The sequence below is a fragment of the Callospermophilus lateralis genome, chromosome 8, assembly GCF_048772815.1.
Source record: "Callospermophilus lateralis isolate mCalLat2 chromosome 8, mCalLat2.hap1, whole genome shotgun sequence".
Classification (NCBI taxonomy): domain Eukaryota; kingdom Metazoa; phylum Chordata; class Mammalia; order Rodentia; family Sciuridae; genus Callospermophilus; species Callospermophilus lateralis.
In genome coordinates this window covers 29,248,757-29,272,264 of record NC_135312.1, presented here as the reverse complement: position 1 = coordinate 29,272,264, position 23,508 = coordinate 29,248,757, and the positions used below count along the sequence as shown (strand labels likewise).

Here is a 23,508-nt window from a genome sequence, read left to right as displayed (position 1 = left end):
TGCCTATAGATTCAGGAGACAATTTGTCCTCGAAAGCTTATTTTGATTATCCCCAATAAAATGAAGAAATGTTAAGCCCATTAGAGGAGTTCCCTCTCCCTTAACTAACAATAATGTGAAACTGAAATCATAAAGGAGTTTGACAACCACTAAATGAAGTTTATTGCTACTTATTAACAAGGAGGTATGTTAAAAAAAAAATGAAAAATCCTAAATTAAATTGCTTCTTAATATGGACTCTTTCCTGATTGCTTCCAGCTAGACAATTCTATTAGAAAAAACACACAAATAAGCAAATGCCCCACTATTCTGAATTCCAACAAAGTCTTCATTCTAGCTATTACATATGTCATGCATATAAAAAAGCATAGTGACTACTGTAAAAAATACCTTTGCTACCACCTAGGTCTGGCTGAGCTAGCATTGCCATGAGTAGGGGCTCTGGAGCTGACGCCCAGATCAAATGGCTCTCACTGGTCCCCAGCCATGTGGCCTTGGCCGTCTCAGTTTCATCTCTTGAAGATTTAACTTTCCTCACAGAGCTGTTATGAGATGTTAATAAATTAACATACATTAAAATACTTTCAGCAGACTGGACCTCAACAAATGTCAACTATCTACTCCATGCCTACTATCTACTCTATATGCCTCCTCTTCTTACTAGGAAGTATTATAGACATCCTTGAAGTCTCCTGGTCAACAGCCACCACCCTCCATATAACCAGTCTCCTAAATTTGGTTTTTGTATCAATTCACATGTGCCTGTACATATATTTATCCATAGAACATATGTTTATGTGCAGCTGAAACTTTAAATTAAAAAAAAAAAAGAATTTGTACACTAAACTTTAAAATTTTTTTTTAGTTTTAGGTGGACACAACATTGTTGTTTGTACGTGGTGCTGAGGATCAAACCCGGGCCACACGCATGCCAGAAGAGCGCGCTACCGCTTGAGCCACATCCCCAGCCCCCTGTACAAATTCTTCTGTAATTATCTCTCTCCTTCCAAGGTTGTTTTGGGGATATATCCGGGTGGACAAATGTTCTTTGACTACTTTAATCAGAGTGCAGTACCTCACTGTATAACCAATGTATCCTGTTGTTAAACATTTGCCCCCTTTTTTTTGCTCTTACAAAGGAGGCTTCAGTAACCTCTCTTAAACAGATTTCTTACATTCACATGAAAGGTTATATCAGATAAATAATTAGGATGCCCTTGCTGGGCCACTGAAATTACTCATCGTCAGCAATAGCAAATATTGTTAAGTTTGTCTTCCCTAAATGGTACCAATGCACAGTACCAGGGTATTAATATTTTTACATTTCTGTCAATATATGTAAAAATATGCCTTCCTTGATTCCTATCGCTATTAGGCATCTTTTAATTTCATTCAGTAATCTGATGCTCAAAGACAGTACATTTTCTCTGAAATAATGAAACCCTAATTTTCCAATGAACATTACACAGTTTTCTTTTAAGGCAAAGAAAAGGTTACTCTAAGAAATACATTTAGCTTTGTATAAGAACATACCTCAAAAAATGATTACTGGCTTGGAAATTCCTTCTAGAAGGGAGACTGCCACTTACTTTTGTGTTTTCTTAGTCCTGAACACACAATCTCTGGACAGACAAGCTTGCTGAAGAGGGAGAGGATGGCCAGGAGTGGTGGCACATGCCTGGCTCGGGAGGCTAAGGCAGGAGGATTGCAAGTTCAAGACCAGCCTTAGCATTTAGTAAGGCCCTAAGCAACTTCACAAAACGATGGCTCTAAATAAAATATAAAAAAGCCTGGGGATATGGCTCAGTGGTGTAAGCACAGTTGGGTTCAATCTCTGGCACCAGAGAGAGAGAGAGAGAGAGAGAGAAAGGATGAGTGGTGATCACCAGGCAAACCCCTCCGGACACACGCCTGAGGCAGCATGCAACTTGCTTTGCAAATACTAACTTAGTGCCTGGTAATGCTATACACTATAGGCAGGTGCTTTGACAGTTGAGATGGGTCCTGTGCTATCATTTCCTAAGAAGAGAAGCCTGCTCACACTTGAGACAGTCTCCAGGGTAAAGGAAATTATCTACAAAGGGCCCTTAGGGAGCTGATTTTAACACCAGTTTACCCACACAATTAAGACACTACAGAAATGCTTTCAAACTGAGAATAAGATTTTCATAAAAAGAGAATCAAACTGGGGCTGGGGATGTGGCTCAAGTGGTAGCGCGCTCGCCTGGCATGCGTGCGGCTCGGGTTCGATCCTCAGCACCACATACAAACAAAGATGTTGTGTCTGCCGAAAACTAAAAAATAAATATTAAAAAAAAAAAAGTTACTAAAAAAAGAATCAAACTATATTGACGGTTCTGACAGGTAAGGAAAATATTGGCTGAATGTCTAAAAAAAGCAATAATAGTAAATTCCACATAGAGAGACAATAAACCATACTTGTGTAAGTTTTTAAACAAGGCCTGAATCTCTCTTCATATATATTATATATGTGTATTCACCTAATTCAATGCTGTTTTTGCTCTCTTCTACCTCTAAACAGTTTCCTTTCTATGACTAGAAGATGATAACCTTCTAGACTGACATAGAAGGTGATAACCTAAATATAATTTGGAGGTAATGTGCAAACAAATTAGAAAACAATATTCATGTTTATCTAAAAAATACAAATCTAGAAGTCTCTCCTTTGAAGATGATACTGGTTCTTAGATAATTAATTTATAATTTGGGGGCTCCACAGTGAATTCTACTACAGTCATCACACTGTCCATACTTTAATGGGCGGGAAAGTCTGAGTGTGAGAGCTTGGACACAAGTGATAAACTGATGCAACACTCTTCTCAATCTGGAACCTACAGTCCCAGGATGACAGTGTCCACCAGCAGCCTCTTTTACAGAAAAAGCATGGATAGACTGCAACGGTCACAGTATGACCCACAAAGCATGATTTGCTGATATGCATAAGAGCAGGGACAAGGCTTGGAAAGGCCATGATAAAAGGACAAAGCCAGAAATAAAAACATGCACTGCAAGATTTCACTTATGACAAGTTCTGGAACGTGCAAGACTAATCTAGGGTGAGAAACAACTCAGTGGTAGCCGGAGGAGGAGGCAGTGAGGACAGACTAAAGAAAGATAATGGGGTCCTGTCTGGAGTGACAGAGATGCTCCAGATCCTCATGTTCAGGTGACCCAGTGTAGCAGTCCTCAAAACTCAGTGGATGCTACAGGGATGATTCATGTGACTTGCTATGAACAAATTTTAACTCCAGAAAGTTAAAAATGAATACTGAATTCTACTTAATAAGATGCATGCTAAAGTTTTTAGGGATAAAGAGCTTATAAGAAATTTTCTCCAAAAGGCATCAAAAAAACAAGGTAAACTAAAAGATGGACAGATGCATAATAGAGCAAATCTAATAGAATGTTAAAGTCTGCAAAATCTAGAGGGCATCTGAATGCATGGCAGAATCCTTTCAACCTTTTAGTATGTTTGAAACTTTCCTAATAAAATGTCAGAAAGAAAGGAAGACAAACAAACTTATCTACTGGAAAATGGACCCAGACTAACCCATTAGTAGTTATACAGCATTACCTTTTGTTAAATTCCTTTAAAAAATCATGATCAGAATAGGCTTGGCCGCACATAAGCTAACTGGTTGACCTCTGTTCCCTTTTTCTCATCTCTAAAATGGGACTGTTACTTCCTACCACAAAAACACTGTTGCAGCATGAACAGAATAATTCACATTAGGAATGAGAACTGCATCTGATGCGTAGCAGCATTCAGCAAGTCACAGTTGATTTAATATTAATTTTTGTACATTCCCTGCAGATACAAGTAGAAATGATATGCCCACTAAGACAAGACATCCTCTAAGAGTGTGTGTGTGTGTTAACTGTTGGTCTTTGCCCAAACTGACTCCTTTTCCATAAGATCAAAAAAAGTGTTCGGTTTCTTTTTGATAAAAATCAGCTCCTCTGTCAGCACTCAACACTATCCTTTTATTCTGAAAAGTTCACACATGTCACTACTGATGTGTGCTGACTAAGACTCACTATCCTCCGCCAATTCAAAGACTGGTGACTAGGGAAGTTGTTTGTCAGAGTCATGATCCTTTTAAAAGGTACAGAGAAGACCTGCCTAGGTCACATCACAGTACATTTCTAAAGACCATGGGAATTTAGGTACATCAAAAAGGCAACAAAATCCATGGGGTTAAACTATCTGACAGCAAAAAAGGCAACCAGGATTCCATCGGTGAATTTCATAAATGTGATCCATCTATAAGGCTGTTACCACTCTGAAATCTTGCTGCTCAGAGCCCATGAATTATCCAGCCTGGAACTGCCAACCATAATTACCGCCACAGCCACAAGCCTTCCAGGCCACTGTTTAGAAACTCCTAGTCAAAGTGCTGCAGAGCCCTGTTCTGCTTGTAAGTACTTGTAACTACTCTGTTTTAAAAATGGAAAATTCTCAAAAAATTTAATATATTTCTCCACTGGACAGATCTATGCCCAAACCATAAAGATATTACACTCGTCCATAAAATTGAGTTTGCACTTAGGTCAAAACTTTCCATCTACCATAAATGCTTCATTCATTTCCCTGACAGTTATGAATTACTTCAAAATTATCAATTTCCTGTTGGAACAAGGAAATTGACTGAGTCAGTAAGCACACAAGAAAAATTTTTAAAAGGTACAGGGAAGAAAAAGAAATGGGTTGAAAAGTGCACTAGGGGATTCATTGGAAACCAACTGGGGCGGTCCATTCACAAGAGGACAGGAGACTTGGAACCCGAGGCTTTCCTCCAGGTCCAGGCTAGAGAGCAAAGAACAGCAGCAAACCACAGTCAAGATCCAAAGACATGACATACTGACATTAGCGCCACTGCTGTGGGGCCCTAGGTTGTCAATGAAAACAAAACCATATGGGACATTGAACAGGAGCTCTCAGAATTCAGAAGGACTGATTGTCAAAGTCAACCAGAAGGCAGAAGTCAAATGAGGGGAGTTGCTAAGTGCATATCCAGTTAAAACTGCACCAAGATTGGCCAAATTATATTGTTACATTGTGTGCATGCACAAATATGTAATAATGAATCTCACCATTCTATATAATTATAATACTCCAATAAAAAATATGGCCCCCCAAAAAATACTGCTTCAGTTTAGGTTTCTGAGTAGTGAAGGGCATTCCATGGGGAGAGCAGAGCACTGAGCACTAACACACCTTTTGCCTTTGGAACAGGTACTCACACAAGGTTAAAAAAGATAAAGGCACACTGGGTGCAGTGGCAAATGCCTGTAATCCCAGCAACTTGGGAGGGTAAGGCAGGAAGAGGAACTCAAGTTCAAAGCCTGCTTCAGCAATTTAGCAATGCCCTAAAGCAACTTAGTGAGACTCTGTCTCAAAAGTTTAAAAATAAAAAAGGTTGGGGAATGTAGCTCACTGGGAAAGTACCCATGGGTTCAATCTCCAGAACCAAAAAAAAAAAAAAGGTAAAGGCAGGATGCTTTTGCAAACTAAGAAACTTTAACACTGTCAGTGAGACTTATTTTTATCTAAATTTTCTGAAAATATAAAACACATATGGTTTGAATCTGTTAATGATGAACTGATTCACACGGCGTTAAAAGACATAGGAAAATGAACCAGTGCACCACGTACAATAAACCCTAAACTCAAAGGTTTTTGAAGGCAGGAAGCCCCAGTCCCTGACAAGGTACCCCATCAACAGCAAACCTAAATAAAGCTTGTGGACAGAAGATAGGAGGGAGGCTAATAACACTTAAACCAAACTGTGTAACACTGTATTTGATATGGTATTTGACTACCTTTCTGTTTCATAGCATTTACACTATAAAAGACTTGAAGGTACTCTATGTAATTCCAAAGGCAACCATGCAATGACATTCCCATTTCCTAAGGGAGAAAGGTAAAGCCACACAGACCAGCTCTTAGCAAGTCACACAGCTCCCAAGGCAGTATCCATTCTGAACTTAATTCTCCAGATCAGAGCACCTGCTCTAACCCCCAGGAGACACAGAAAATCCTCTCATCTTCTCCAAGCATAATCTAGCCCTGCCAAATTTCCCCTATATGTGTAACAAATGAAAAGAAAACAGGGAGAAAAAAATGTTTCAGCTTTCAGAAAATCCCCAAGACTACGCGTATATTGTCCCAGTAAAAGTTTGTAAGAGACAAAAGTGGCCTACCTGCTTCATCTCCCCGACGTGGATGTGTTCTTTCTGCTTCTCTTCATACAAACATCTCAAAAAAGAAATGATCAGTTCATTTTCTCGTTGCTCACTCCTTGGTCTCAATTTCTTTTAAAAAAATCAGAAACAAAATATATTACATTTATTCAATCATCTCACCAGGGGGCGCCAACAATCCTACTAGTGAAGACAACTTTTAAAAAAGGACAGACAGTGGTGCTAGCGGTTCAGATTTAACTTTTGATATCTGATGTTCTAAGAAAAATTAAACAACAGATAGAGGCAGGCAAAAATGTTTAATAAATAATTTTTAAAACACAAGGAAGAAACAAAATCCATGTAAACACCCAGAGGTCAAGAGTCATCAACATAAGCTCTTTTAGTTAGGGAACACAGTAACTGGATTCAGGGTCACAGTTTCATGCACCAAATATGTTCATCATGAAGCACTTTTGAGTAATCCCGGGAGGCACAAGCTTCCACACAAAACTTCATAGCTGTTCTCTCCCTCTCCCATCCCTCCCTCCATTCCTCCTTCCTCTAAATTTTAAATCTTTTAATTTTTAGACAGAGAATTGGCAAAGCACCACTGGGCTAGAAATCAAGACACGTAGGTTCTAGCTGCTAACCAGAGCAAAGTCATTCTGTCTTAGCCCTGCCCCGCCCCCATTTAAAATGAGAACTGTGCACAACATAAATTCCAAGGTTTCCTCCAGCTCCCACGTTATTTGGATTTGAAAAATCAAGAGTCCATTTTTATAAGGTCATCTAATTTAACATATTATTTTCTCTGAATGTGAGGAATACAAAAAACTCTGGAGATAATTTCTGATCTATAAACTTGAGAAATATATCTCTTATACTGACAGTTACCCACTGTCCTGTCTTCCTTCTCTAACTCTAGACTTTCAGCCTTCCTTTAACCCAAAGACAGGGTGTGCTAAGTAGATCAACTACACAAGCAGCTGATTCTGGGTCAAGGTTACTCTTGATATTTATTATCCTTCATGTTGCAAGTATTAAAAGCAAAGGTGATGGACCGTAATCCAGACCTTCTAGAGTACCCTCCCTTGAAGGAGCAAATTATGCAAAAGGCAAGTTGCTCCTGTTATTTAAGGAAAGACGGTAGATGATTAGGAGGGTTTCTTTCCATTGAGGACCTCTTGCTCTTTTCAAATTTAAGATTTCAGTATTAAATATTTTAGAGGTCAAACAGACCTGGGTTCCAAACTATGGGTACTGACTTTATGAAATTTTACATGCTATATGCAACAAGTGTTTTGTTACAGAAAAAGTTTGTATTAGAACCTCAAAAAAGGAAAGTAGTGTGCAAGTGCCAAGATCCAATTTAATTACTTCTAGATCCCAAGAAGGTTACGGATATACTGAGACTAAAAGTCTACAGAACAACAGAAGCTCTCATTCATTGCTGGTGGGACTACAAAACAGTACAGCTGCTGTGGAAGACAGTTTGGCAGTTCCTTATAAAATTAAATTACCCTTACCACATGAACTAGCAATTATACTCCTTGGCATTTACCCAAATGAGCTGAAGACACATGTCCATACACAAACCTGTACATGGATGTTTACAGCGGCTTTATTCATAATTATCAACACTTGGAAGCAACCAACATGTCCTACAACAGGCAGATGGATAAATAAACTGCAGCACATCCATGGGAGGGGGTATTACTCGGCAACACAAAGAGATGAGCTGCCAAGCCACAAAAAGATATGGAGGGACCTCATATTATTAAGCCATCCTGAAAAAGCTGTATGCTGTGTAATTTCAACTACATAACAGTCCGGAAAAGGTAAGACTATGAAAACTGTAAAGAAAAAACAAATTCAGTGGCTGTCAGAGATTGGAAGAAAAGAAGGATACACAGGCTGAGCACAAGGGATTTTTAGAGCAGTGAAACTACTCTATCTGATCTGTAATGATGGGTACAAGACATTACACATTTGTTAAAACCCTATAATGTATAATGGAGAGAACCCTAATGTCAACTATGAGCTTTAGTTAATAACGTAGCAAATACTGGCTCATCAGTTGTAACACATGTACCACACCAGTGCAAGATGTTAACAATAAGAGGAAATTGTAAAGTTATAAGGTAACTCTCTGTACTTTCCACCCAATTTTTCTGTAAACCTAAAATAACTGCTTTTAAAAAGGCCAAGGGAAGCAGATAGGAATTATGAGAGGCCTCTGAGCCGGGGCAGGCAGCAGGAGGTTGACCTGCTCTTTGCTTCCTGTATCTTTAAACCCTGGGCTACTCACGGGAAAATGTGTGCTTTGCTTAGAAAGACTCTTCTTGATTGCTTATTTCAAAATACCAAAAAAGGAGGAATATTAGCACATTTTTTTCCCTTCAAATGTACATGAAAGAAACTACCCGAGGCAGAAAATGACAGGACAACTGGGCGCAGTGCACTCCCACAATTACTTCCCATTTGAAACTGAAGCCCCTAAATCAGAGATCACATCCCAGAGCTGCCACATATCAGAGGAAGTTGCTACAGCAGACTCACATGTCTACGGGGTCACACAAGGTCAAGAACTAAATCTTTTCTCAAAATGATTCTGAAATTTGAAGAGAGGCTGCCCTCCTATTGGGTTCAAACAGATTAGCCAGATATCACTACCCTGAAACTTCTCAAGAGACCTCACGATTCTCAAGAGTGGCAAATAAACTTGTATAACAGAACTTTGCAGTCAAAAAAATCACATGCTAGTTCACAAAGTCACATGACTGTACACAACCTATGGTGTCAAAAATTTGTATGATGGTTGGGTAGGGTGGGGGCAGTAACCAGGTGGGACTCTGTGGCACTGGAGGGGCTCAACTTCCTTTCTTGGCTTTGGATTCATAGATATGTTCACCTTACAAAAATTCACTGAACTGGAAGTGGTGGCACACACCTGTAATCCCAGGTACTCAGGAGGAGGCAAGAGGATGTAAGTTCAAGACCAGCCCTGGCAACTCAGTGAGACCCTGTCTCAAAATCAAAGAGGGCTGAGGATGTTGCTCAGTGGTAGAGTGCTTGCCTAGCATGCCTGAGGCCCTGGATTCAATCTCCAGCACCACCAAAATAAAAAGTCACTGAACTACACACCATTAATATGTGTGTTCTTCTACAGGTATGTTATACTTCAATTCCAAATTTTGAAAAACAACAACAAATTACCTGCTGAAAGTAACACCATTTTTGTCACATTTCTTAACCTCATTTCTATGAGCATCTTGTAAAATTGTAAAGGTCACTGAAAAATAAATTTCCAACACAAATAATGAATACCACAGTACTAATTAAGTCAGTGGTGTTCCAAAGGACCTATTTAAAAGGGCAATGCAGGTGGGAGGTAGGGAGGGAGGGGGAAACTGCTGGGAAGTGATATTGGCCAAATTATAAGGTCACATTGTATGCATGCACAAATATGTAACAACAAATCCCATCACTCTGTACAACTATAATGCACTAATAATAACTGTGGGGAAAAAAATAGAAGAAAAAATTACAAGCAAAAAGCAAGGGGTTGTTCAAAAGAACAAGTGTATTTGAAAAAAGTATGAAAAATTTTAAGAAATTAAAAAATAAATAAAAAATTAAAAGACTGCATTTGAATACAACATTTTGATATCTTTTTAAAAATTATAATCAAATCTTTATATGAAATAATCTTTAAAACCATGGGAAATCCAACTAATTTGATATACATGCTTTAAAAAGTGAAGTTTCTTCTGACCATTAATCTTTAACTTGTGAAAAGTCATGCTATTTAATGAATCACTGATGCCTACTGAATATAAATCTACTTGATTTATCATCAGTTCGGTATTTAATTAAATCATTCTCTGAAATACAGTCATTCCAAGAATTAGACTTTGAGGCTTTTTTTTTTTTAACTAGCCCTACTCCATCTTGAAAAGTAATTCTTCATGCTCAAGGCAATCCATCTATACCTCTGCAACCTGTGGCAGTGTCGCAGCAGGAGAGCAAGACGCCAGGGCATCACCTTCATATGTGCCAGGTGTGTTTAAAAATCACACCAAACAGGTCACAGATAAAAGTTGGCTCTGTGGTACCACGCGTCCTGTCTTAAGTAAGCAGAAGGGCTAATGCCCACATGCCCATCTGACGTCTAGGGGTACTCAAAGTTAGCAGCAACCGTCCCCTGTATCATTTCCATAGATATTTATTTTTCTTCATGGTTCTGTATTTTTTTTACATTAAACATTCATTTACAAAAAAACTAAATATGATATGTATGCTTTCAAAACTATTTAATATAAGTCATTAATTTTAATAATAATTAATTGCCTCATGAAAATTTGCCCTTGACACAAAGTACCCTCCAGCAAAGACTACTAAGAAACATACACTATTCCATTATAAGAGGATTCATAAAACAGCAAATCTGCCTTTCTCTTTTTGAAATGTACATTTTTCAAACAGATTATCAGGCAGCGCTACCTAAAAACCTAAAAAGAAACAATGACTTGGTTTAGAAAATACTATAAGAAAACCACAAAGACCATTAACAAGCTATCAGAGGAAAAGAGCCAAGTCAGTTTGTATCATTTAAGAAAGAGCCATGCTGACAATCAAAATATGAGCTGGACTTTTCAAGCCAATGGACAATGTCACTTCTCTTTGGTTCAGAGCAACCAAAAATTCTGCAGAGTCTAGAAAAACACATTGGACTCTGGGATATTAACTAAACTTTTTTTTTTTTTAAAGTAAACTTTCATCATCTACTTTTTGTTTGTTTTTCCTTAAGTCTCTTTGCCATAATGTGTGGGATATCTAAAATCCTGCATGGAGAAGAAGCTCTCAGAATCATACCCAATAGCAGCTCCTTACTGCTGCAGAACATTTGCCTACACTGAGTCACCACACCATTTTAGGGAAATCCATGTGCGGCTGCCTAAATAAAAGTGAAAACCCACACTAGGTAGGGAGGTTTGTGCTTCACACTTGCCAGAAAGATGCTCCCCAAACTGACTTGGCAATGCTAGGCCAGGAAGTGGGTCATCACTGTGCCTAGGCTTCAAGTCTAAGTACATTAATAATTAGCAGCAAATGGTCCATCTATTTCTGAATTCCAAGTACAAATCACATTACATTTGTCTAAGAGGATTCTTTAAGAAAAAATAAAGTAGTGAGTCTCGAGTTAGATTCAGAAAATAAAAACAAAGGAAGGAGCAATTACCCCCTGGGCCATTTGTGAAATTTAAAAAATTTCCCATGTTTTTCTTTTTTTTCTACAAGTAGGTGCCAATCCCACAGCAGGAGGAGAACAAAGGAACAGAAGAACGCTAGCATATGATTTAAAAAGGACACTACTTTAAACTTTCACAGAAATTTAAAAAAAAAAATAGATTGTGGGCCCTATCTGGAGACTTTCCACAGTGAGCGAGGAGAGAGAACTCAGCCCACACAATGGCCAGTCCCGTTTTGCTCAATCACTCCTTTATTTGTAGAACCTCCTGGTCACTGTCTCTCCCTCCAAAAAAAGATATTTACTCTCTGTCCTAGGGTGTTCACCTACCTAGAAAAGTGAAAGGAAACCATAGAAAATGTTTCGGAGCTAAAGCAGATATGAAATTTGCAAAGAGTTCATTAAAGATTCATGCAGAACAGACCACAGACGCGCCAGCATACGCGGCAGTGTTTCCCCAAGATATGATGCAGCAAAACGCTGAGTAAAGAGCTGCTTTCCAGGTTGTTTAAATCAGAAAGCTGATGAACCTGGTTATTGTTCTGTTTTGTGGTTTTGTTTTTTTAATTTCTGGCTTGTTATCTTATATGATTCTAAGTAGATAACATGATCTAAATTTATTTTTAAAACTTAAAATAAAAGCGGGGGGAGAGACAGCTGTGTTCAAATTCACATACAAAATGCTTTATTTAATTGCCACACTCAGGGAAATGCTGAGTAGGAAGGGGCTGGAAGAAGTTCCCAGGGGGCAGAGGACAGTGTGGGGACCACCATGCAGGTCCTCTCTTCCAGGCTGAGGTTCTTTCCCTTTTGCAATTTCCCCTCTAGTCTAACACAGTTTTCTAGGAGAGACGTCACTTTTCATCAGTTTCCCCTTGGAAGCTGAGATGTGAAGTGACTCTGCAGTTCTGATGCAGCGGTCTCTCTGCAGGACTGTTAGAGCTAACACCAAAAGGAACCTGGGGCCCTTCCTCGGGCTATGACAACACCACTTCACTACTCTCTGCACAGAACAGTTCACAGGTCAGGGCCTGCCTTTTCTCTCCCGCTAGAAATTAAAAACTATGTACTGTACCTGAACCTCCTCAAAAATAGTTGCCTGTTCCTGATTAGTTAATGTTGTCAGGTGTTTTTGGAGCTCTAGTTTGGTTTTGGAAGAATTCATTCCTGTTGAGAGAGGGGGAAAAAAGAGACATGAAAAGCTACTTAGCATCGTCTTCCGGGCTCCCTCCCTCCATTCCTTACCCACCCACTTTAGGCTGCCAAGGTTCTGTGGGAATTCCCATTGGTGAGTGTCCCAGTGTTAGCACTGTCACCACCTTTCAAATGAGCGCTGATGTCGTAGGCACTGTGTATTGAGCACCTGCATTATTTCCTGTGATTCTCAAAATAGGGTGAAGAGGGTGATGAAGAGGGTGCTGTTACCCCCATTTCAATTAGGAAAACTGATGCCCAGAGGGTCCACATAATTTTCAAAGACCACCCACTTGGACTCTTCCTCAAGTCTGCAAGGTTCCAAATTACTTTCTCCATGTTAAAACACTTCACACAATCAGAACATTCTCCTCAGAAAAACCATAAATTCATGTGGACATTTATATGTAAACATGAAAACTTTTTCTGAAGAAAAAAAGATTACTCTTGGTTTTGAAAAGTGACCTACATTTTTCTCTTGCGTGAGATTTCTTTCACATAAAATTAATTTATGTAGCTAACAATCTTCCTTTCCTATCACATTTACTAATAGTGTTTAGCCCATTTGATTAACATCACAAAGGGTTAAGGTACAGTTATAAGAATAAAATCACTATGTAAAATTTTAGTGCCCACCAGAATCTGATATTTAAGAAATTCCATCCTCACACAAATATGACTTAGGCACTGTTTTGTGTTTCCTTGATGACCAGAGATAAATGCCATACAAGATGAGAAGATTGAGAATGAAAGAATTTGCTAATCCAATTGACATAAGAAAAAAACTGCCCCCGGTTCCTCTTGTACCTAAAACCACTCCCTGCTCATCCTTGGGGGTACCCTGGGCAGGGGCTTGTCTGTAGGAACTTGAACATCATACCTTTACCTTACAGCTAAAACCCAGAGAAGCAGGCGACTGCCAGGTCAGGACGCCCAGCAGCCCCCAACTAACGGCTGAGCTGAGACAGAAGTGGCTGCCCTGTCTCATTGCTGCTGCAATCTCTGCATCTAGAAGTCATTCTCTTTTATTTGTTTGAACCCAAGATAACCCCAAGAGGCTACCCAACATTTTGTGAGTGGTATCCCACTTCCCTAACACTTCATGGACACTATCACATTTATTCATCAAAATTATCCTTGAAGTAGGCACTGTGTTTTTAGGAAGTATAGATAAGGAACTGAGACACAACAAAGTCAAGCATTTGTCCAAGGTCATCAGTCAAGTTACAGATAGAATCTGAACCACATCTGTCTGCCTCCAGATCCCAAACTGAAAGATTCTACCAACTCCCTTGATTAGGGGAGCCAAGTCTCCTGATCCAGGTGGCTTCAAAACAGAGTGAATTCAAAGGTGGGCTAAGGTGCAAAGGATAGGTGGGTTTGTTGACATGCAATTCACGTACTCTCCTGGCCAGCCGTCTGTCATATAAAGCCAGGGAAGCAGACACAGGTTTCATGGTATCAACCACTTAAATGTGGGGCTGGGGATGTAGCTCAGTGGCAGAGTGCCTGATCCTCATGCATGAGGCCCTGAGTTCAATCCCCAGCATTACAAAAACAAACTACTTAAATGTGGAAGCAAAATATGCTTACATTTATGAATAAAGTAAACACTCAGTAATCACTAGTTAAAAATCCTCCCCCAAAATGCCAGACATCTCTGACACCATCTAGGCATCATGTTTTGGAAACAGCACATTATTTGATGAAACATTCACAAGTGGAGAAAATCTCTAAGCTCTAAGGAGCGTCAGACTTGAAGAGTTAGACTATATGCTTGACAATTTCAGGTGAAATCAGAGGGCACAGCCTCTTCTTCATTCCAGCACTGTGAAGGGATCCTGCAATCTCAGCCTGATGCAGGATGCCTCAAGGCACCAGGTTATTTCTGCTCATTTCAAACCACCAGTCCCACTCAGGTCTCAGCACCTTCCACATGGCTTCTCTCTACCTTCTGCCACTCCAGCAACCATGCTGAAGGCATCTCCCCTCCAGGGCCCCATGTGATGCCAAAAGAGTTTGGGGGCACAGGCAAGGAACAAAGCAGGAAAGGGTACCGGAGTAGAGGGGATTCTCATTATTAGCAAGGCCACCTCAAACTGTGTAGGTGCTTAAAAGATCTATCCTTTTTGTCCCAGAGAGAGTGTAATTATTTTAGTAATCCCCCAAATGCTCCTCTGAACTTTATTTTTTTTTTTTTATTCAAAACTTTACAAAGATTTCAGAATCACATCGGTTACACATCCACATTTTTACATAATACCATAATTCCTCTGAACTTTAAGCAAAGTACCACATACACACCATGGCGCCTACAGAGTCATACAGTTCAAGCACAGGACTGAGGAAAGCTGCACCTCTTATAGGTTGCACCTGCATTTGAGTGGCTTCTCCAACATCACTGACACCTACAGTGTATTTATTCTATTTTACAGATTCTGGGACATAACTTAATGACATCAACCAATTAAGAAAACACAGTCTCTAATTCTCCTTGTGACCATGTCACTGGTCCATTCCACATTTATAGAGTTCTTGGTCAAATCATGACTTCCTGTTAGGACTACCCTTAAAGCAGCATACAATAATTTTAAAAACCTCTTCATTCTACTTATTAGGAACACAAGAGCAAAAAGCAAGGAACTCCAAAACTGTCCTTAAAATAATCAACATCTCCTTTGCTAAGGATGCTTCTGATAATGTGCCACTCATAGTTCTAGAAAAGCTTCTTTTCATATAGGTAAAACATACCTCCCAGACTTCTGAGGGCACTGTTTAATGGCTTGTTCTTACAGTAGTAGAACTTTTTGCCTTGGCTGAATTTTGTGGGGAAAAAAAAAGAGGATTAAATGATAATTTCTAAAACCACAGCAGTTTTAAAACTTTTCAGTTTTAACTTTCTTAAATCTAAGCCAGACCAAAGAAAGATTTATCAAGTGGAATCCTGGAAGTATTCCAGTTCTGCAGATCATGATCTGCTTTATCTTCAAGGCCAAAGTCATGGCTGGCTTCTTAATAAGCTCTTAAGGGACATTTCCGTCATCATTTGCCTTATCTTGACAACCACTAGGAAAGGGTTAGTGATCCTCTGGGTTGGGAGCGCTAGTTAAAGCAAAACTTCTCTCATTCCCAGAAATATTTTGTTTAATGTCAGCAAATAGCAACAACTTGGAAAACACAGTCAAACATATGAATCATGTTCACTTTGAAGAGCACTGTACACACAATGAACGTTCCCAGACTTTAAAATGTCACCTATTAATCTATCTTATTTTAAAGGAGAAATCAGATACCATGTCACATCCATTAAGATGGCTATCATCAAAAAAGAAAGAAAAAAGGCTGTTTCTTTGTTTGCTGTTTCTCCCTCTGAAGATGGCCCACATGCTCCCTTGAATGTTCCTTTGCTTTCCTAAATAAATCTCTGTCTCTGACTTGGGCATGCTCAAATTCTTTATGCGTCATGCATGTCAAGAACCTTGCTGGTCCCGACTTCTCTCTGGGAACTTCCCGGACCCTTCTTCAGAGACATCTCTTCCCATGATGTCTCTTGGTGGTGTCTCTTCTTTATAAGTGAGGTCCTGTTTTTGTGTCTCAGGCCCATGGAAGTTGTTGTTGAAGAAGCTGAACCTGTCACATTAAAAGATCTCCCCAGAACTGAAAGAATACCTCGATTCTGATGGCCTCACACTTTACTGAGACCACTCCCCTACTGGTTGGAGCTAAAAAATGAGAGAAAAATCAAGGAAGAAAAGATGGTTTGGAACTCATTAAAGGAACAATGAAGAAAAAATAGTTTGTTAGAATTTAATTTCTTCACTGGAACAAGGGATTAACATGGCAGAGTTGGAGGTTGTAATGTTAAATTCTATATATAGCAAATTTGATTAATTTCATTTAATTCATTAAATAGTTATTAAAAAAGAAAAACAAAATAATGAGTTTTGGTGGGAATGTAAAAAAATTGCAAACTGTCAACTGCAGTGACAGTGGGAATGTAAAATGGTGTAACTGTTGGAGAATATTATGGATCTTCCTACAAAAATTAAGCATAGAATTGCCATATGATCCAGCAATGTCAACTTCAAAACAACTGAAAGCAGAAACTTGGACAGATATTTGTACACCAATAGCCAAAAGATGGAAACAAACCAATGTCCACAAATAAATAAATGAATAATTAAAATGTTGTATATATGTGTGATAGAATATTATTCAGCCTTAAAAAAGAAATGAAATTCTGACACAGCTACAACATGAAAAAATTGAGAAGACATTATGCTAAGTGAAATAAACCAGAAATAAGAAGACAAATACTATATAATACCATTTATATAAATTTACCTGGAGTAACCCAATTCCCAGAAACAAAAAATAGAATGGTAGATGCCAGAGGTTGGGAGTAGAACAAAGGAGTTAGTATTTAAGGGGTTGCATTTGGGGGAGATAAAAAAGATTGACAGTGGTGATGGTTAACCAATAATGTAAATGGATTTAATGCTACTCAACTGCACGCTTTTAAAAAAAATTAAAATGGCAAATTTTTTATGTGTATTTTTTCAATAAAAAAGGAACTCAGATCTGAATATCAATGTGGTTTTTCTTTTCACTTATAGTGTATAGTAAGTATTCTAGATACACAAGAAATGAAATCTTTGTTTGCTTTTTTAATGTGCATAATTTAAATCATGCAACACTTGAAAACCACACAAAAATGTTTTAGAGATTCTCCCATAAATGGAAAAAGATACAAAATCAGAAAAACTGAGGCATAAACCCCTTCACCTCTGTATTTCCTCTGTGGGCACCAAACCACTCATACCTCAGCTCCTCCTTGTCCCCTCTCAGGAAGAGAGACAACTGGAATCTCCTTTCCTGCCTGAAGTATATTTCCCACCCTCCTTCAGGAGGGACCCCTCCAGTCCACCCTGACCATGCTCAAACTTCTCTCCAATTCTAAAAAAGCAATCAGATGAAGGGCTGGGGTTATATATAGCTCAGCGGCAGAGCGCTTGCCTTGCAGGTGAGGCACTGGGTTCCATCCTCAACACCACATAAAAATACATAAAATAAATAAAGATATTGTGTCCATATTTTTTTTTAATCTTAAAAGAAGAAGAAGAAGAAGAAGAAGAAGAAGAAGAAGAAGAAGAAGAAGAAGAAGAAGAAGAAGAAGAAGAATTCAGATGATACCCAGGGTCTTCCCTGAGCATTTTTTGTCTTTGTCTCTGCCAAAACAAGAGCTGCAAGTAACAGCCACCTGGGGCGGGATCCTGAGCTCATTAGACAGTAGTTTATTTAAATATGCAAAATGAATGAGGCCTTTCCTTCCCACAAACACAGAAAAGATTAAAAGGATAATAAAGAAAGTACTTAGCACTGTGCCTGGCACATCTTCAGTAAATATCAGCAGCAAACCCTAACATTTCATTACAGATTCTCCCTGCACTAAGTTTCTAGAAGCCAAGGTCATACAGTCATTGCACCTGTGACGCTTTCCCATTCACTCCTTGACTGCAACTTGCCTTCTGCTCTGCTCTTCATTAAAACAGTGCAGGAAGAGGTACTGATGACCTTCTAATGCTGAAGCCTAGTGAAAATTCTTTACATCTCATCTTACTAGGTCTCTCGCAGTGGCTAACATGACTGACCATAAACACAACACTGATAAACATTAGGCAACTGGTTTGGTAGCCTTTGTTTCTCTAACTTCCCAACTGTCCTCAGAGTACCTTGGATAGGGAGATGGTAAAAGGGGGAAATAGTTATCTATGTATTCCCAGCACCCCACAAAATCCCTGACACATAGGAGATATCCACTGCACAGTAAGTGTACCTACAATCCCTATGACTAACAGGACCCTCTGTTAGGCAGAATCCTGCTATCTATAGTTTTCCTGGGCCTTTAACATCACTACATTACAGCTTGCAAGTGTCCCTACTTACCCTCTATCCTCTCACAGAGCTTGTGCAGGGCCTGCAAGGGGCAGCCCTCACACAGCTGGGCTGGTGCTTTTGCCGTCTGCTGCACTGCAGCCACCGTGAAAGCCTGTTTCAGGGTCATCATGATTTCATCAACCTAATGGAAGAAAAGAGAAATTAAAGCCAGCAAAAAGTCCATTTAAAATTGGCTGGGAATAGATGTCAAGAAAGCTATGGAACAGAGTTGGTAGTCTGAGATTATTCTGGACTTGCTCCACAGGTTGATGGATGATAGTGGTAACAACGCTAAGATTATTATCTGAGAAATACTAATTAAAAGGCTCAGAGCTCTTAAAGCAGCTAAGGTAAAAAGTAAAAATACAAATTAAATTCTGAGTGGAAAGCAAATTCCTCTGATTGAAAGTCCAATGCCATTTTAAAATGCTAGATTAGACCAGAAGGTAAAAGTGAGCATGTTCTTCAAAAATAATTTAAATTTAAAATGCATACCCAAATAAGTCTATCTAGTTATTAGTTAAGGGAAAATAATGAGTAAATAATTAAAACCAAATAATGACATGTCAGTGAGGCTACACTGTTTTGCTAAGGACAGAAAAATCAGTGAGGTTGAAATTCCTTGTCAATAAGCTTCTGGATAAGAAGCACTCATCCTCTCACCAGAGCTTCATTTGTGCACTGGAACACATAACAGACGAAATGGAAGCCACCACCTCCCGAAGACTCCCGGCAGATAAACCCAAAGTGGTCCACGTGTCTGATGCCCTGCGGAAGGCAAGGGAAGATAAGCGCAAGTTGAGTCGTATCAGCAGAGGCGCTACTGCCCCAAACACCAATGAAGCTTACACAGGAATACTATAAAATTACTATTTTCTCGGATATTTTAAAATAAAAAAATATTTAAAATTAGGGCTGGAGTTGTGGCTCCGTGGTAGAATGCTTGCCTTGCATATGCGAGGCACTGGGTTTGATTCTCAGCACCTCATGTAAATAGATAATTTTTTAAAAAAAGGTCCGTCAACAACTTTAAAAATATTTTTTTTTTTTAAAAGGGGCTGGGGATGCAACTCAAGCGGTAATGTGCTCGCCTGGCATGCATGGGGCACTGGGTTCGATCCTCGGCACCACATAAAATAAAATAAAAATGTTGTGTCCACCAAAAACTGAAAAATAAATACTAAAAAATTCTAAAAAAGAATATTTAAAATCACCTCTCGGATAAGAAAATTAACTTTGCTCCACTAAATTATTATTCTGATTGCCTCCCATGAGAGAACTAAGTTTTGGTACTCGTTTTAATATGACAAAAAAATTAAAAATTTTCTTAAAGCACAAAAAATTGAAAAATCAAAGGCAAATTAAGATTAATGAAGAAATGCAACTGTGTGTGCATACACGTGCAAACATATGTACATATAAGGGTTAAAAAAATTTAAAACATAGTTGTACTTCTAAAATAACAAACAAGTACAGGGGATGAGGATGTAGATCAGTGGTACAATGTTACCTAGCACGTACAAGGCTTTAGGTTTATCTCCAGTACCATAAAAATAAACCAAAAACAAACAAACAAACAAAAACCAAGTAAATACTGAAGTAAACTGGTTTGACGACTGAGTAAAAAATTACACATATATAGAGAAGCTTTAAGCAGAAGATACTAAGGCCAAGTAATACCACAGTTTCCTAAGAGCTCTTTCAAATAAACATCAATATATAAACATGTTTTGAAAGCAACAGCCAACAGAAGCAACTTTAATACAGATGAGACATCCCCCATAAATATTAACATATCAAGGTCTTCTGAAATCCCCAGCCCACAGAGCCAAGTGCTGACAGCCTATAGAGTTCAGGTGATTACAGAAACCCAGGCTGCATTTCTTCAGGAAATAATTAAGTTATCACATCATAAAAGAAAACATTTAATATTTTAACCAAAATAGAAGCAAATCAAGATGAAAATTCTGTGGATAATCTCACTTTCAGGCCAACTATTTTCTAGTAAGTAAGTAATCCCTGATAGAGCCTGGCATCTCAATCAATGTTCCCCAGTAGCATATCAAACACATACTGGGAACTTAAGGAAATACAATTTAGGAAAACATCTTTGAAAACAGTTCCATATTTCACCTACTAAGGAAGAACATTATTGGAACAACAAACTCCACCATTATGTACAACTATAATGCATCAATAAAAAATGTGGGAAAAAAAACAGATCACTATTTTCATATTTTGGAAAAAATGACTTTTGAACAATCAAGCAGATCACATTATAAATCAAGAAATACTGAGACTTTTATCATATCTTATTATAGAAATCTAAAAATCAAAGTTTAAAAGAAAATCCAAACACTAACTTAAGGGCTGGGGATGTGGCTCAAGAGGTAGCGCGCTTGCCTGGCATGCGTACAGCCCGGGTTCGATCCTCAGCACCACATACAAACAAAGATGTTGTGTCTGCCGAAAACTAAAAAATAAATATTAAAAATTCTCTCTCTTTCTCTCTCCCTCTCTCTCTTAAAAAAAAAAAAAAAAAAAAAATTTAACTTAAGTGATCTTGTATTTACAAGGACAAAACTGACACAGCTCATCATACTTGACAGATTCCTCTAAAATGAATCTCTATAAAACATACCTAGGAAATTATTAATATGGAAGATTTCATAGATAACTACATTCTGGGTGAAACATCCTCAAAGATAAGCCCTATCTACTCTATTTTAAAGAAGAAGAAATAATGATGATATATTGATACTACAAAGTTCTGAACTTTTGTAAGATAAATACATATGTACTATATGCTTGAATAAACATACATAAGACATACACACAGACCCACAACCCTAGTAATTATGACTGGGGAATACCACGAACTGAAAAAAATTTACAGTAGATCTATTTTCTCCAGTATATTTTTGCTAAGAGCAAATCTTTTTATTTCAAGAAAATATTTATAATTTGCCTTAATATTCTAAAAGAGAAAGAAACACAATATTGCAAATCAAATACTCAGAAAACACTTCTTATACCTTTAGCACTTCTTTTGTATGACAAATGTTAAAGGAATTCTTTAATTAATTCATTTTCAATCAAACTAATAATCAGTCTCCATTTACCTGAGAGCAAAAGGATATCTCCTTAAAATTTTTCTCCAGTGCTATTTTTTTGGTGTCAGGACTGATGAGGTAAACTTCAGACTGGCCAATCTTAAAAAAGACAAAAAAAAAAAAGAGACCAGCTTCTCATGAAAGTTGAATTCAAATTTATCACACAAACTGTTGCAGGTCATAACCTATGAAAATAAAGAGGCAAAAGGGCATGTTCTCATAAAGTTCTAACTGTACAGTTACGGGAAATAATTTCAAAGCTTCTAAATTTATTCCACAGATTTCAAGTGGCACACGACAACTGAAGCACATTCATCTACAAAGGGCAGCAATCTTCTCTGACAGGAAAAGACTAAATATCCAAAAGTTGCAATAAGCTCAGAACACACAAACCTGCATAAGAGGTTTCTACATAATGAATACTGAAAGAAAACAGAAGTTTCCAAAACGCTTTGAAATAATTTTTTTTTTTAACCATTTGTAGATTACACACACATAACTTGTTAGGCATTCATATACTACAGACCTGATTCTTTTTTAAAAGTTGGAGCATTAGCATAAATTAACACCTCCACGTTGACTGGGGATGTCCTAAAACACCTATTAGAGTCTTGCTGTGCTGCAACCCACCCCTCTGGAAACTGAGTGTGTGCCCTGCCTGGCTCTAAACAGCTGCTCCAGGCCTCCATACTGCTAAGCTTCTTGGTTCCTGTGTGTGTTGTTTCTACAGATTTAATTCCTCCTCAGGACCAACAAGTCAGTGGTTACATCCTGATGCTGTCACTGTTATTGCGTCCCTTCTTCTCTAAACTCTTTGTGCCTTAATGTGGAATATAAAGCAGATAATACAAGCTTGCTAGCAATCAGGATAGAATCAAGAGTAATTACACTCTAAATAAAGAGGCCTAAGAAACCCCAGCCATTCAGGCCTTCTCACCCGCTGCTCTATGAGCCCACAAGACCCTGCCAGTTGGCCACATAAAAACCTTAGCTCTGTGAAAAAAAATCACCTCCTGGCCAGGTGCACTGTTGTTGCTAAGAGCAAATCTTTTTATTTCAAGATTATATTTATAATTTGCCTTAATATTCTAAAAGAGAAAGAAATATAATATCACAAATCAAATACTCAGAAAACACTTGTTACTTGTTATACCTTTAGCACTTCTGTTGTATGACAGATATTAAAGAAATTCTTTAATAAAGAATGCCTGTAACCCCAACTACTTGGGAAGTTGAGGGAGCAGGGTTACAATTCTAGACTAGTTCCATCAACTTAGCAAGACCTTGTTTCAAAATAAAAATTAAAAAATAAAAAGTTCAGTGGTGGGGCACCCTTGGGTTCAATCTCTGGTACCATTAAAAAAAAAAAAAAAAAAAAATCACTGCCTCAAAGAAGCCATTCCGGATTCCCTGAGCATTCTCACAGCAGCACCTTCTCTTCTCTTCTGCAGCATGCATGGCAATTGTACTTAGATAAACTAACAATGCAATCAGCTGCCCATCTTGCTTGCTGGAATCCAAATTCCACACATGCAGAGACCATGCCTGTCGCATTCACTACTGTCCATATATAGCTTGTACACCTGGGTGCAGTGGCACATGCCTGTAATCCCAGTGGCTCGGGAGGCTCAAAGGCAGGAGGACTGAGAGTTCAAAGCCAACCTCAGCAACTTATGGAGGCCCTAGGCAAGTTAGTGAGACCCTGTCTCTAAACAAAATATAAAAAAGGCCTGGGGACGTGGCTCAGTAGTTAAACCTTCGTGGATTTGATCGTTGGTACAAAAACAAAAAAAGAATCCGTGTACA

General features: G+C 38.5%; 1 protein-coding gene across 6 annotated transcripts in view; it reads right to left on the bottom strand.

The window, feature by feature from the left end:
• Tbc1d1 (TBC1 domain family member 1) overlaps positions 1-23,508 on the bottom strand; it is a 214,895-nt gene that overhangs the window by 82,360 nt on the left and 109,027 nt on the right. For all 6 annotated transcript variants that reach the window (XM_076863854.2, XM_076863855.2, XM_076863857.2 and 3 more), the window contains 5 exons: positions 21,712-21,801; positions 19,253-19,357; positions 18,599-18,731; positions 12,534-12,625; positions 6,226-6,336 (listed from right to left, as the gene is read on the bottom strand). In XM_076863854.2, the coding sequence (XP_076719969.1) occupies positions 6,226-6,336; positions 12,534-12,625; positions 18,599-18,731; positions 19,253-19,357; positions 21,712-21,801 (531 nt within the window). The remainder of the gene's footprint in view (positions 1-6,225; positions 6,337-12,533; positions 12,626-18,598; positions 18,732-19,252; positions 19,358-21,711; positions 21,802-23,508) is intronic.